Source organism: Dasypus novemcinctus, chromosome 19 (assembly GCF_030445035.2).
Source record: "Dasypus novemcinctus isolate mDasNov1 chromosome 19, mDasNov1.1.hap2, whole genome shotgun sequence".
In the NCBI taxonomy this organism is placed as follows: Eukaryota; Metazoa; Chordata; class Mammalia; order Cingulata; family Dasypodidae; genus Dasypus; species Dasypus novemcinctus.
In genome coordinates, this window is record NC_080691.1 from 81,632,255 (window position 1) to 81,646,534 (window position 14,280).

At 66.5% G+C, this 14,280-nt stretch overlaps 2 protein-coding genes across 2 annotated transcripts; both read left to right on the top strand.

Annotated features, from left to right (window-relative positions):
- Positions 1-2,533, top strand: LRG1 (leucine rich alpha-2-glycoprotein 1). The gene is made up of 2 exons (XM_004464218.4): positions 1-99; positions 943-2,533. Exons 1-2 carry the CDS (start codon positions 68-70, stop codon positions 1,952-1,954), a joined length of 1,044 nt encoding a protein of 347 aa, XP_004464275.2. The 5' UTR covers positions 1-67; the 3' UTR covers positions 1,955-2,533.
- Positions 2,534-3,192: 659 nt separating this feature from the next.
- PLIN5 (perilipin 5) lies at positions 3,193-11,043 on the top strand. The gene is made up of 9 exons (XM_058282054.2): positions 3,193-3,272; positions 3,620-3,755; positions 4,046-4,118; positions 4,798-4,993; positions 5,877-5,959; positions 6,301-6,481; positions 7,357-7,556; positions 9,025-9,144; positions 10,083-11,043. The coding sequence occupies exons 3-9, from the start codon at positions 4,068-4,070 to the stop codon at positions 10,608-10,610; spliced, it is 1,359 nt and encodes a 452-aa protein (XP_058138037.1). The 5' UTR covers positions 3,193-3,272; positions 3,620-3,755; positions 4,046-4,067; the 3' UTR covers positions 10,611-11,043.
- The last annotated feature ends 3,237 nt before the right edge of the window (positions 11,044-14,280 follow it).

The following is a 14,280-nucleotide window of genomic DNA, read 5'->3' on the forward strand; positions in this document are numbered from 1 at the left end:
CAGGTATAAAGCCACTTCCCCAGGCCAAAGGAACCAGAAAAAAAAAGAGAGAGAGAGAAAGGTCGCCATGTCCTTCTGGAGCCGAGAGCGAAACCAGAGGTAGGTCCCCGCTGTTCTCTGCCTGACGAGCCAAATCCCGGGGGCAAGTGCGCAGGCTAAAACGTCCGGGGACTCGCGCAGGCCCTGACCAGGGGGACAGGCAGAGTCACTCCCACATGCACACACCTGCGGAAGTCCCCGGGGAGCCCCGGGTGGGCCGGGAGATCCCAGGGACACAGTGACCAAGGCTGAACAGGTGCCCTCTGGTGCTGCTGAACCGAGTGGGCCGCTGCTGGCAGGACCAGCCCTCCAAGGGTTACAGTGCCAACTGCAAACCACCCCATCCCGGCCCCAAGAGAGATGCACTTTTCAGAGTCCTCTGTTTGCCTCTGGAACCCTGGCTGTGTGCGCAGAGATCCTGGGGACCCATTTAGACTCCTCCCTCAAGGAGCTCCAAGGCTTGAGGGGGGAGATGGAGCCAGATGCAGGCACCTGGGCTGGACAGAAAGAGGAGGAGCCCAGAGGGGGCACTGGGGCTGGGGCTTTGCAGCATGAGTAGGAGTTTGGTGGCTCTTCCTTCAAAATGCTGAACCAGCGAGACAAAAAATGACAGAAAATAAGCCAGATGGGAAGAAAGTTTGCTGGGCTGACAAAGGGGGCAAGGGTACCAGAACTCAAGTTTCAGAGAATTAGAGTTCTCTCTGGACCAGGGACCATTTCTGGCAGGAGTTGGGGGCAAAGGTAGAAGCCAGGAGAGGAGGAGGAGAAGGTGACTGCTCTAATCTGGGGGCGGGGTGACAACGAGATGGTACAGACCAGGGTGGTGGCAGATTCTGGGTGTATTTTGACCCCTCCCCCTGTGCCCACTTTGCCTTTCTAAGCACCTTCCGTCCTTTCCTGCAGCCCTGGGGGCTTTGACCCCCTTCCTTCTAGAACCCTTCTCTTGCTGCTGCTGCTGGTGGCCTCGGCCCAGGGCGTCACCCGAAGCCCCGAGGCCTGCCTGGTATACCTGTCGAGCAACGGAAGCTCGGTCGTGTGCCGCCCGCCTGCCGAGGTCCCCCACCCCCTCGCGGCCGACACCGTCCACCTGTCACTAGAGTTCTTCAACCTCAGCCGGCTGCCCGGTGACTTCCTCCAAGGCGCCCCCAACCTCCAGGAGCTGCACCTCTCCAGCAACGGGCTGCGGAACCTCTCGGCCGACTTCCTGCTCCCCGCGCCCCGGCTGCGGGTGCTGGACCTGACCCGCAACGCCCTGGCCCGGCTGCCCCCCGGCCTCTTCCGCGCCTCGGCCGCCCTCGCCACCCTGGTGCTAAAGGAGAACGAGCTGGAGGTCCTGGAGGCCTCCTGGCTGCACGGCCTGAGGGACGTGCGGCACCTGGACCTGTCCGGAAACCGCCTCCGGGCGCTGCCCCCGGGGCTGCTGGCCAACCTCACCGACCTGCGCGTCCTCGACCTCGGCGACAACCGGCTGGAGGCCCTGCCCCCCGGCCTCCTCAGGGGCCCGCTGCAGCTGAAGCGGCTGCATCTGGAGGGCAACCGGCTGCAGGCGCTGGGAGAGGACCTGCTCGGGCCCCAGCGGGACCTGGGCTTCCTCTTCCTGCAAAAGAACAAGCTGGCTACGGTGGCCGCCGGCGCCTTCCGGGGGCTCCGGCAGCTGGACATGCTGGACCTGTCGGACAACTGGCTGAGCGGCGTGCCCGCGGGGCTCTGGGCCCCCCTGGGGCGGCCCGCCCGGGACATGAAGGACGGCTTCGACATCTCTGGGAATCCCTGGATGTGCGATGGGAAGCTGGATGACCTCCTCCGCTGGCTGCTGGCCAACAGGGACAAGATGTTCTCCGTGAACGACACACGCTGCGCTGGGCCGGCGGCGCTGCGGGGTCAGACCCTCCTGGCGGTAGCGGGGTCTCAGTGAAACTCGGGGCCGGGGGGCCGGGGCCTGGCGGAACACCGCACCTCATTTAGCCAACAATCCCAACTCCTAAGTGCGATACTCCAGGTTGCACCCCGAATTCCCAACCCTATTCTGCCCATGCACCCCAAAACAGGGCTCCCGCCACCCGCCTTCTCTCAAGCCGTGCCTTCTCCCTGGAATGCCTTGCCCCTCAATTCTTGGATCTCAGCTTCCCGTGATTGAAACCCTCGTGCCTCTGTCCCAGCCCTGGCCACACTGGAGATGTCCCCCTTACCCAGCATTGCTCAGGCCCGGAGGGTTTAAGAAATCACTGCTGAGCAGAATTGAATTAGTGTCTGTTTTGTTCCTTGCATCTCCCAAGTTGACTTCCTGGGTCTTTCCTTGATGAAGAAGGAGGAAGCAGGTGGGGTTACCCAGGGCAGCAAGCGCTGGGCATGGCCTCCTAAATCAATGCCAAAGCCTCTAGCTCCTCCTTCCCCCCAACCGGGGGCTCAACTGGAAAATAAAACTCTGACCCGGGTGTCATTTTACCGTGGCTTTCTGCCAGACTTGGTGTCCCGGGGGAAGGTTTAAATTAAACCAGCTTGCTTCAGGTCTCCCAACACTTTGGCATGCGGGCCCCTGCGAACCCTACATGCTGGGATGGGCAGAGGTTGGGCATGACAAGGGCCGGCGTCAGATTTAGGGGACCCTGGGATGTCAGGGGCATTGGGTGGCAGAATGGTGATTGCCAGCGTTTCGGCATCCGTGGAAGGAGGATGAGGGGCAGGTGGGTGCTCGTTCTAGGGCATGGCTGGAGTCGTCTGGTCGAACTGGGTTCAAATGGGACCCCACCCCTCGCTGTGGGACCTGGGGCAAGGGGTTGACGCTTTCCGAGCCTCAGTTTGCCCATCTGTGAAATGGGGGTCGGAGGGAACCGGCCAGCCTGGCTCCCCGGCTGTCGAGAAAGACCCGAGACGGAAGGCAGGCCCCGGGGACTTTGCCGAGGTCATCCCGGTGGGCGGCGGGGGCCGTCACGCCCCCTGCGCGGCCACGGCGGGCGGAGGAACAGGTGGCCCAGCGCGCCCCCGGGGCAGCCGGCGTCCTCCCGCTGCTATGGCAACCGCGCGGCGCCGCGCGAGCCCAACCGGAGGGCGGGGGCGGCCCGGAGCCCCGCCCCGAGACACGCCCCCTAGCGGCCGCTCCTCATTGGCCGGCTCCGCGGAGGCCCCGCCCCGCTAGCGGCTATAAGGCGGGCGGGGCGCGCGGGGGGCGGAGACGGGAGCCGGGCTCGGGGGGCCGCGGGCGCGCGCGCGGGGGGCTGCGGCTGCGCGCCCAGGTGAGTGGCGCGCGGGCGGCGCGCCGGGGGCGTCCCGGGCTCGGGGGACCCCGGGGCTGGCGGGCGGGCGAGGGGCCCGCGGCGTGGCCGGGGGGAGGGGCGGCGGGTGGCCGGAGCAGGTGGCCGAGACCCTTGGCCCAGTTGGCTCAGGCCCCTGGGGGGGGGGGCGGGGGCGGGGATCGGGGCTCAGAGGGCGCCGAGTGGGGGCAGGGCGGAGGACCGCAGGCGGAGGGCCCGACGCCCAAGGTCGTGCTCCTCGCCGCTCCGACCTGCCCAGCTGAGTGACCTCCGGCCTTGCGTGGCCCTTCCGCGTGCCTCAGTTTCCCCCGTTTATTGGGATTCCGCAGCTACGGTCTCCACCCCTGCGGGGACGCCTTGGGCAGTTCTGTTGCCGGGTAGGGGGGTGCGCGGCAGGGACGTCCCGCATTTTGCAGACGTTGCAGCCCAGAGAGGTGAGGGCACTTGCCCGAAGTCACACAGCAGGTACCGGCAAAATTCGAACCCAGCTCTGTCTGCCCTGTCCCCAGGCCATTGAACCACATCCATGCCTCACCTTTGCTAGAGGCTCCTTATTGTGCACCTACTGTGTGCCGAGCATTTTCTGTGCCTCACAACCCCCCGGGAGGGAGATCTCATCATGGCCCCGTTTTGCAGATGAGGAAACTGAGGCCCCGAGAGGGAATGAGACACTTGCCTCGGCCACAGAGGTCCTGGGTGGGAGCAGAGAGGGCGGGCATGCAGGGACATCCTCTCCCACCCTCTCCCACCCCCAGGGTGACCCCGTTGGCAGCCGACATGTCTGAAGAGGAGGCGGCCCAGGCCCCCCAGCCCGGCGCAGAGGAGGAGGTGAGGGTCGCAGCTTCAGAGGGGCACCCCTCCCCGCCCCACCCTTGCTGGGAGGACACCGAGGGCATCGGGACCGTGGCGTGGGCTGGTCCTTCCCTGCATCTCTCCCAGAGGGGGCACAGTGAGGTCCCTGGATGGGGGGCATCTCCAGGGACACCCCGCTGGCTTCCCTCTCTGAACCCCTTCCCCATGTCTCTCTGTGCCCCCCACCCTAGCACACCTAACAAACAACAAAAATAACCCTAAAAAGCGGCCTCAGCACTTAAATGCATCAGTCGCCATCTGGAGCGTTTCCTGCACACAGATCCCTGAATCCCCCTGACCACTCGAAAAGCCCGTTTTACACATGGGGAAACTGAGGCACTGAGCCACCCAAGCTCAGCCATCTCGGAAAGGGCTGAGCTATACTGGAGGCTTAGGCACTCAGCTCAAGGGTCTCCCCGCTCCAACAGTCCCGGCCTTGCTGTTTGCACACGCACGCACCCCGGGAGAAGAGGGGACCGCTCACGAGTTGCATCCGGCCCCAATGCCTGGATGCGCTTCCGGGGTCCGTGCATGTCCCCCCCCCCCCCGCCTCGGTCTCTCCCCTCCATCCCCATCCTGGCCGGGGCTGGGGGGGGAACAAAGGCCCAGCCGAGCCCCCGTGGGCAGCCCTGACGCCCGCCCGCCTCCCCCTCAGAACGTGGTGCAGCGCGTGGCGGCGCTGCCGGTGGTCCAGACCACGTGCTCGGCGGTGCTGGAGGCCTACGGCACGGTCAAGGGCAGGCACCCGCTGCTGGGCTCCGCCTGCCGCCTGGCCGAGTACTGCGTCTGCGGCCTGACCACGTGCGCCCTGGACCACGCGCGCCCGCTGCTGGGACACCTGCAGCCGCAGCGTGAGCCGCCGGCCCGGCCGCGCCCCTGCCCCGAGCCCGGCCCCTGCCCCGTCCCTCGGCTTGTTAGACCCCGCGGCCTTGGCCCTGGGTCCCCCAATATACCTCCCCGGGTTCGCTCGGGGGTCCACCTCGGAGGTGGGGCCGAAAGATGCTTGGCCGCGCGTCTGGCCAAGGAGGGGTTCGCCTGGGGTGCCCAGGACCTCCCTCTCCTCCTCCTCCACCAGCCGCTGGCTCTGACCTTGAGCTGCTGGCTTTGACTTTGAGTCTGTTGGCTGTGACCTCTGGGGATGACCTTGGTGTTGGGAACAGCTGGGTGTCAGAGGCAGGGGCTCAGAGGCGGGGGGGGGGGCCGGCCTGATGCCCCTCCCCGGGCCCTGAGGGCTCTTCCTGGGGAGTCGGCCACCTGCAGGGAGGCCCTCCTGCCCTCCACGCCCCCTCCCCACCTCCCTCTCCCATAGGCTCCCCCGAGAACCCCAAGTGCTCGTCCCAGCCTCTGTGTGACTTGGCTGGACGGACACACGGAGGCTTCTTCAAGGCCTCCCCACCCACGAGGACCTTCTGCCTTCCCTCCGAGCGTGGCCTCGGGGTCACCGTGCCCAGCCTCCTCTCCTCTCTGCTCCGTCTCCATCTGTGTGTGTCCGTCTCTCTCCTCCTTTCCTGTCCCCAGATCTCTCTCTGTTCCTGTCTTCTTGTCCCGCTCACTGTTGTCCCTTCCCTCCCTCTCTCCTTTTCCATGCCTGCGTGTCTCTCTCCCTACTTGTGTCTCCTTCTCCCTCCCTCTGTATCCCTCTGTGTGTCCCTCTTTCCCTCTGCGCCCGCCCCTCCCCCGCTGCACCCCTCCCCCGCGGCCCCCCACCCCCATGCCCTGCCTCCATCTCTCCAGTGGCCACCGTGAATCACCTGGCCTGCAAGGGCCTGGACAAGCTGGAGGAGAAGCTGCCCTTTCTCCAGAAACCTTCCGAGACGGTACCCAGGGCCACCAGACGGGGGACCTCCGGGGGGCGGGGGGGCGGCTTCAAGCGGAGCTGGGGGGGGGCAACGGTGCCCCCCCCAGGCCCGGCCTGGGTCCGAGTCCGGCTGCTGCTTATTTGTGGGGTGGAGATTGGCCGCGTTAAAATAACGGGCACCGACGTTGATCGAGCGCTTCATGCGGGCCGGCAAGTTCTAAGCAATCCGGGTGAGCACCGGGCTTCTGTTATGCCTCCTTTTGTAGAGGGGAAACTGAGGCACAGAGTCGGGAAGGGGGGCCAGGGGAACAGAGTGGGAGCCCTGCAGTGGCTGCCTGCAGTGGGGGGCCCTCCCGCCAGGTGGTGACCTCAGCCAAGGACACGGTGAGCAGCGGCGTGACGGGCGTCGTGGACCTGGCGCGGCGCGGCCGGCGCTGGAGCGTGGAGCTGAAGCGGTCCGTCAGTCACGCCGTGGACGTCGTGCTGGGCAAGTCGGAGGAGCTGGTGGACCACTTCCTGCCCATGACGGAGGACGAGCTCAGTGAGCCCCACGGCCCCCCCCCTTCCCCAGCCCCTGAATCCTCCTGCCCGGTCACCGCCCCTGAGTTAGGGATCAGAGAGGTCCAGAACTCGCCCGAGGCCACACAGCGCATGGGCAGGGAACTCTTGACCTTACCTCCCGCTCCACTTGCACGGCTCCCCAACCTGCCTCCCACCCGAAATCAGACCAGCCAGACCCCCGAGCGCGGGGCAGGGGCTTGAGAAGGGTTCCTCAACGAGGTGTCCCTCCAAGCTGTCTTCTCAGTCCCAGGTGATATCTTCAAAAATATTAACTGCATTCCCCTCGTTGAACAGCATTTGCCCCTCAAAACCCGTTTTCTGGCTTCCCCGGAAAAAACTGGATGCTTGGCCGAAGAGCGTCCACCCCTCCAGTGCTTCGCTGGGCTCTCCCGGCCTCCAACGCTGCGTGTCTCGTTTGCTTTGTGTGTTTTCGTTCCCCACACCCGCAGCCAGCGTGATTTTTCAGCCCCCGATCTCTAGCACTGCAAGAACCGGCTCGTCCTCTCCCCGGCAGAAAGGCAGCGAGGCATTTACGCGGCACCTATGGTGTGCCGGGCGCCTGGGAAATGCCCCCTGAGAGGCAGCTTAGTGGGGTGGTTAAGGATAATTGGGAGCTGGGATGTGTGAGTTTGAATCCCGGGTCGTCTCTAACGGGCTCGGTGCACTTAAGTTCTCTTTGCCTCAGTTTCCCTTATCTGAGAAATGGGTTTCTAACGGCGCGGTTTGGGTTTGGGGAAGATTAAACGAGTCAGTATTTGTAAAGGGAAACTACCCGGGTGGGTGCCCCAGGGCTGCTCTCCCCAGAAGAGCGGGGGAGGGTGGCCACGCTGACCCCTCCCCCGCCCTGGCCCCCAGTGGCGCTGGCGGCCGAGGCTGAGGGTCCGGAAGTGGCCTCGGTGGAGGACCAGAGGCGGCAGCAGGGCTACTTCGTGCGCCTCGGCTCCCTGTCGGCTCGGCTCCGCCACCTGGCGTACGAGCACTCGCTGGGGAAACTGAGGCAGAACAAGCACCGCGCCCAGGACACGCTGGCGCAGCTGCAGGAGACGCTGGAGTTGGTGAGAGCCCGCTCCCGCCCCGGGGACGGCGGCCGACGGGTCCGGGTCCTGCGCTAGTGCTAGTCCGAGGGGGGAGGCAGGGCGGGATGCAGGTGGTCCCGAGGGGGTGTGGTCAGGGCTGGTGTGGGGGTGACCTGGGGCTGGGGGAGGCCGAGGGGGTCGGGGATGGGAGGATGTCGGAGCTAAGGGACGTCCCAGGGGAGAGACGGTCCCCCAACCCTCGCCGTCCCCCGTCCTTGTCCACGGAGCTTAATAAATGCAGACACCCGCTCCCTCCCCCGTCTCAGCTGATGGCTGCTCTGTCCCCCCAAAAGGGCCCAAACCTGGGACTCGGCCCCAGCCCCCTCTTCCTCCCCTCCACCCCTTCAAGCGGGTACTGTCAGCTCCGCCTCCAGATTTCACCCCGGGACTCCCACTTGGCCCCTCTCCTCTCCCTCCCCCCTCCTGATCCAGCCCCTTCAGCCCCGCCCCCGGCCTGGCCCCGCCCCCGGCCTGGCCCCGCCCCCGCCCCCACCGGCTGTCCTCCCCGCAGCCACCAGAGGGCGCCTGTGAGCACCCGGGGCAGGGCCCGTCCCTCCGCTGCCCGCAGCCCTCCATGGCTCCCACCTCTCTCGGGGAAAAGCCCACGTCCTCCCCGCGGCCCCCCGGGCCCTGCACGCCCCGTCCCCTCCCCGCCCTCCCCTTCGCTCCCTCCGCTCCTGCCCCACGGGGCCTCCTCGCTGATCCCCCAACATTCCCGCACAGGCCTGCCCCAGGGCCTTTGCATGAGCCATGCCCTCTGCCTGGAGCCTCTCATTTTCCTTCTTAGCATGCCTCCCACTCCAGACTGATAGTCCCAGGAGGGGCCTGCCCTGCCCCAGCGCTCACCAAGTGTATCTTGAGCCCCTCCTGCATGCCAGGCCCTGGCTGTTCTCTTCCCAGGTGCCCCCCAGCACCTGCTAGGGTGCCTGCCACGCGATCGATGCTTGCTCAGGGGACCCACAGGCTGCTCCGCTGATCGCGTGCTGCCCGCGATGTACGCTGTGGCGCCCCGGGTTCTTGCTCCACCGCTGGTTTCTAACAACCGCCCTGTACAATGCAGAAGCGGAGCTCTGGCTTGTTAGCCGTCATGGGGCATCCTCTGGGAGGCCCCCCTGAGGAGGGGGGATCTGGGCCATAAAAGGGGGGCCACACGGGGGACCCAAAGGAATACTCTGCCAGGGAGGCAGGAAGGAAGGCTTCCTGGAGGAGGCAGCCTCTAGACTGAGGCTTGGGTGGGAGTGAGACCAGCAGGGGGCAGGATGGAGGTCGAGTGGGCGCGGTGGAGGGTCCGGCGAGGACAAAGCTAGGTGACCAGGTGGCCCAGGGCGGAGGGGAGAGGACAGGCGAGCCGGCCAGGGCGGGGCCTGCAGGCGGCGCCCACTCCGACCCAGCCTAGGCCAGCCCCGCCCCAGGCCCCAGCCCTGACCATCCCGCTCCGTGCCCGCAGATCGACCGGCTGCAGTGCGGGGTGAGCCCGCCCGCCTCGGCCTGCCCCGGCAAGGCCCACCAGCTGTGGGAGGACTGGAGCCGGCGCCCCCTGGAGAACGGCCGCTGCCACCGCAGCCAGGTGGGACGGCCGCCGGGCCCGCCCGCTGAGGGGCGGGGAAACCGAGGCAGGGCGACGGTCCCGCTCTGGGTCCGGGGGGACGAGGCAAGGTGATGGTCCCCATTGTGGGTCCAGGGGGAAACCGAGGCAAGGTGATGGTCCCCATTGGGTGTCCTGGGGGAATCCGAGGCAGGGCGACAGTCCTGTTGTGGGTCCATGGGGCAAACTGAGGCAGGATGACGGTCCCATTGTGGGTCTGGGGGAAACCGAGGCAAGGCGATGGTCCTGTTGTGGGTCCAGGGGGAAACCGAGGCAAGGCGATGGTCCCATTGTGGGTCCAGGGGGGATACTGAGGCAGGATGGTGGTCCCGTTGGGTGTCTGGGGGAAACTGAGGCAGGACGACAGTCCCGTTGGGTGTCCAGGGGAAACTGAGGCAGGGCGACAGTCCCATTGTGGGTCCATGGGGGATACTGAGGCAGAGCGGTGGTCCCGTTGGTGTTCAGGGGAAACTGAGGCAGGGCGACAATCCCATTGTGGGTCCATGGGGGAAACTGAGGCAGGGCGACAGTCCCATTGAGTGTCCAAGGGAAGTCGAGGAGGATGATGATCTCGTTATGGGTGCAGGGGGGAAACTGAGGCAGGGCGACTGTCTCATTGGGTGTCCAGGGGAACCGAGGAGGGCAATGGTTCTGTTATGGGTCCAGGAGGCAACCAAGGCAAGGTGGTGGTACCATTGGTGTATTGGGGGAAACTGAGGCAGGGCGACCGTCCCCTGGGTGTCTGGGAGAAACTGAGTCAGGGCAACGGTCCCACTGTGGGTCCAGGGGGAAACTGAGGCAAGGTGATGGTCCCGCTGGGTATCCCGGGGGAAATCGAGGCAGGCCGCCCCTCCCACTGGGTGTCTAGGGAAACCCGAGGCCACACACACCCCTGCTACCCTCCCCCCCCCGCCCCGCAGGCGGAGCTGGAGACGCTGGCGCTGTCCCGCAGCCTGACGCGGGAGCTGCGCAGCTCGGTGGACGTCCTGGAGGCCAGCGTGCGGGGGCTGCCGCCCGGCGCCCAGGAGAAGGTGGCCGAGGTGCGGCGCAGCGTGGACGCGCTGCAGGCCGCCTTCGCCGACGCCCGCTGCTTCGGGGACGTGCCGGCCGCCGCGCTGGCCGAGGGCCGGGGCCGCGTGGCGCGGGCGCACGCCTCCGTGGACGAGCTGCTGGAGCTGGTGGTGCAGGCCGTGCCGCTGCCCTGGCTCGTCGGGCCCTTCGCCCCCATCCTGGTGGAGCGCGCCGAGCCCCCGGGCGACCTGGCGGCCCAGGTCGACGAGGTCATTGGGGGCCCCGACCCCCGCTGGGCGCACCTGGACTGGCCGGCGCAGCAGCGGGCCTGGGAGGCCCAGCACGGGGACGGGGCGGGCGTTGCGGGGGACGTGCCCGAGGAGGAGCCCCCCAGCCGCCCCGTCAAGCACACCCTCATGCCCGAGCTCGATTTCTGACCCTGGGTGCGCTGATGGGGTAAACCGAGGCAGAAACGGCCGCCTTCCTAGCCGAGGCTCTTGCTGCGCCCTGGTGGCCACACGCGGGCATTAACAGTAGTCCCCGGGTTGGTGGTATCTTCGCTGGTATCTTTTCCTTGGACATAGGGGGAAACTGAGGCCCAGGGGACTCGAACACAGCTCCAGTTCTGACTTCAGTTTCCCACCTCCTGCCCAAGAAGCTGATCAAAACGCTCCGCAGGGAAACACACCCTTTGCCCTCCTCTTGGGCGCCCAGCTCCCTGGCCGCCAGGGAGAAAAGGGTAAAGAGGGAGGCCCGTCCATCCCGAACCTTGGGGGTCCCCCAGAGATGCCCGGCTGTGCCAGCCTGGCCCCCTCGCTTTGCCGCCGGGGGCTCGCGCTTTCAGAATAAAAGTGTTTTGTGCTCTCGAAAGGACTGCCACGGCCACCGCGTCACCCCACCCAGGAGTCCGCGTTGCCCCCCCTATCTTTGGAGGCGTTTCTTGGGGGCTGCAGGGAGCCGGGGTGGGGAGGGAGTCAGGGCGGCGGGAGCGGGTCTGGCTGGGGTTTCCATGGCCCGAGGCGAGCAGGGCAAGGGCCGTGGGAGGCGCCTGCTCTCTGCCCGCATTCCTTCAGGCCCTCAGTCACCCACTGGCCGGGAAGGGTGTTGGGAAACCCGTCTCAGGGGTGGGCGGGGGGGGGGAGGTCGACGGCCCCTGGCTGCCCCGGGAACCAGCCCAGAATGCCGCCCTGCGATCCCCAGCCACGCCGCTCCGGCCAGCTATACCTCGCTGCTCCTGCTCAAGAACCCCTATAGCTCCCCGTTGCCCCGAACGTCCGAGCGCCCCACCTGGCGTTCAAGGACTGCCAGCCCCCACCTCCAGCCCGTGAGCGCTGCGTATCCCTCCGCCTCCGGACCTTGGCTCGGGCCGGGCCTGCTTCCTGGAATGCCCTCCTCTCCCAGGCCTGTCATCGTCCCGTCGCGCCCATCCTCAAGCCACCTCCTCCAGGAAGCCTTCTCTGCCTCTGGCCCACCATCTTCCACCTTGTCGGGGCCCCGGCCCTTTCTCTCTTGAAGTGTAGCCCCAGGCAGCCTTTCCGTCTAGACAGGGGGGTCTTCACAAGGGGTCCGTGAGCCTGAATCGAGATTCAAAAAAAACAGTACTCCTGGGGAGCAGGTGTGGCTCAAGCAGTTGGGCACCTGCCTCCCACATGGGAGATCCTGGGTTTGGTTCCCAGTGCCTTCTAAAGAAGACAAGCAGATGCAACTAGCAGACACAACGAGCAGAGCGTGGATGTGGCTCAAGGGTTGGGCGCCCGCCCCCCACACAGGAGGTCCCAGTGCCTCCTAAAGAAGATGAGCAGACGCAATGAGCTGATGAGCAAGGAGACACCAAAAAAACAGGCACAACGAGCAGGGAGAGGATGTGGCTGGAGCGGTTGAGCACCCATCTCCCACACGGGAGGTCCCAGGTTTGGTTCCCGGTGCCCCCTAAAGAAGACGAGCAGATGCAACGAGCTGACGAACAAGCAGACACAACGAGCAGAGATGGCGAACGGACAGATGAGGGAGCCCTCTCAGGGCAGGGCACGTTATTCCGGTGGGGACTTATAGGTGTGGGTGTGATCTGTTTATTAAATAGTAACACAGCATGGTGTGGACTTAGGAAGGGGCCCGTGGCTCTCACCTGACTGGAACAGAAACGGTTAAGAGCCCCTGGTGTAGACCCTCGCAGGTGGGGCCAGGCCTGGGGAAGTGGGTGGAATCCGCACGGGGCGGGGTGAGGGAAGGGCATCGCGGCAGAGTGACCCAGTGGGGCGAAGGGAAATCAGTTTCGCTGGAACGGAGGAGAGAGGGCGGCAGTGCGCAGAGGCCTGGGGTTTGGGGAGGGGCGGTGACTCGCTGGCCTTGGCCGCGAGCCGTGAGGGTGGGGGGTGGGGACCTGCCTTCCCTGAACCCCGCTTTTCCCCTCTGTAAAGTGGGCGTGAAAATCCTCGGGCCGACGGTGCTCGGTCCCCGCAAACACTTCACCCACAGAAGCCGTGATCCCCGCGTTCACGTGCACGCACAGTCAGTACTTATTGAGCACCTGCTGTATACCACACAGGGAACAGAACAAAGAGCCTACCGTCTGGGAGTCTGCAGGGTATTAGGGGAAATGAGAAGAAGCAAGAAGAGTAAGCGACTTAGTGTGTTTGAAGACGATGAGATTAAGAGGAGGGGCGTGGGGGGTGGGGGCTACGAGGAGGGGTGTCTCATTTTAAGAGGGGGTGCATCCAGGGGGGCCTCTCTGAGGACATTTGGGCAAAGGCCTTGGAGGAGGTGAGGGATTTGGAAAATGTTCCCAAGGCCCCGGGGCAGGGCCGGGCCTGGCACGTGGGAGGAACAACGAGGAGGCCCGGGGGGCTTCAGCGGAGGGCGTGAGGGAAGGACGGGGCGGGGACGGGCCGTGCGGGGCCTGGTGGGCCACGGGGGGGACTTGGCTGACCCCGAGGAAGGTGGGAGCCACGGAGGGCTGCGGGCAGCAGAGGGGCGGGAAACTGGGCTTACAGTCACTTTTGATGTCTCCCTGCCGGCTCCCGGCCCCCGTCCCGGGCTGTGGCCGTGCCTGGGGGTACGGAGGGCCCCCCTAGAGCCTGAGCCACCACCTTTGGGCCGCGTTGGCCGGGAGCAGGGAGCTCGGGGGCAGCCCCCCCTTTCTGTTTGGCAAACACAGCGCCGGCTCCTAGGAGACGGTGACGGGTCACGGGCCGCGGCTGGAGCCCCCCTGCACCCGCCTCGGCCGCCAGCGCCACCAGCTGGGGCTGCCCCAAACCCCACCCTTGCCCGCCGGCTGGCATCCGTGCCCGGGGGCGGGCAGAGGGGGAAACGGAGGCCGGGGCAGGGCGCAGAGGCCATTTCTGTGCCGGCGGGCAGGGCCCGGGTCTGGCTTCGAATCCCGGCTCTGCCGGCTCGGGCACGGGATGCCTCCTCGAGGAAGCCGCCCAGGCTTGCCCTGGGTCTGCCGGGCCGTCAAGCTTCCGACTCTCGAGGCTCCATCCCGGTCCTTGGCTCCGGAGAAGTCCCTGACGCAGCCCGTTTCTGCCCTCGCAACGCGCGCAACGGCTGAGCGCCAGCTGCGTACTGGGCCCATTCGGCCAAATATTTATTAAGCACCGAGTGTGTGCGGAGCCTGCACACCACAAAACAGACCCTGGAGGAGGCGGGTCGTGGAGGGAAGAGGATTTCCGGCAGCGGGAATGGCATGTGCAAAGGCCCTGGGGCGGGCAGGGCCAGGAGGCCCGTGTGGCCAGAATAGAGTGGGGGGGGGGGAAGTCAGCGAGGACAGAGAGGCTCAAGGGAGGAAACAGGACCTGCGGGCCCCGGCAATGAGTCTGGAAGGGGAAACTGAGGCACAAGGATGGTAAATATCCGGCCAGGACGCCTCAGAACCGCATCTCGTGGACAGAAGGCCTTGGGGACACGGGAGGGGGCAGCCCAGCTGGCCGGGAGTCCCCGGGCCGGGCGGAGGCCGTGGGCAGAGGGCGCGCCCCGCACCCAGAGCAGGCGAAAGGTGCTGGGCCCGGGGCCCGGGCAGGCACGTGACGGCCCAGGGTGTCCCCCCCCCGCCGCCCGCTGGCCGCCTGCCCACGCCGGCCGGGCCAGCACCCGCCCCTGACCCTATAAGGC

Coding starts and splice junctions, on each gene's coding strand:
- PLIN5 (XM_058282054.2), top strand. CDS start 4,068: ATGTCTGAAGAGGAGGCGGCCCAGGCCCCCCAGCCCGGCGCAGAGGAG. Junction 5,960..6,300: donor TCCAGAAACCTTCCGAGACG/GTACCCAGGGCC, acceptor CCCTCCCGCCAG/GTGGTGACCTCAGCCAAGGA. Junction 7,557..9,024: donor TGCAGGAGACGCTGGAGTTG/GTGAGAGCCCGC, acceptor CCGTGCCCGCAG/ATCGACCGGCTGCAGTGCGG.
- LRG1 (XM_004464218.4), top strand. CDS start 68: ATGTCCTTCTGGAGCCGAGAGCGAAACCAGAG. Junction 100..942: donor AGCCGAGAGCGAAACCAGAG/GTAGGTCCCCGC, acceptor CCTTTCCTGCAG/CCCTGGGGGCTTTGACCCCC.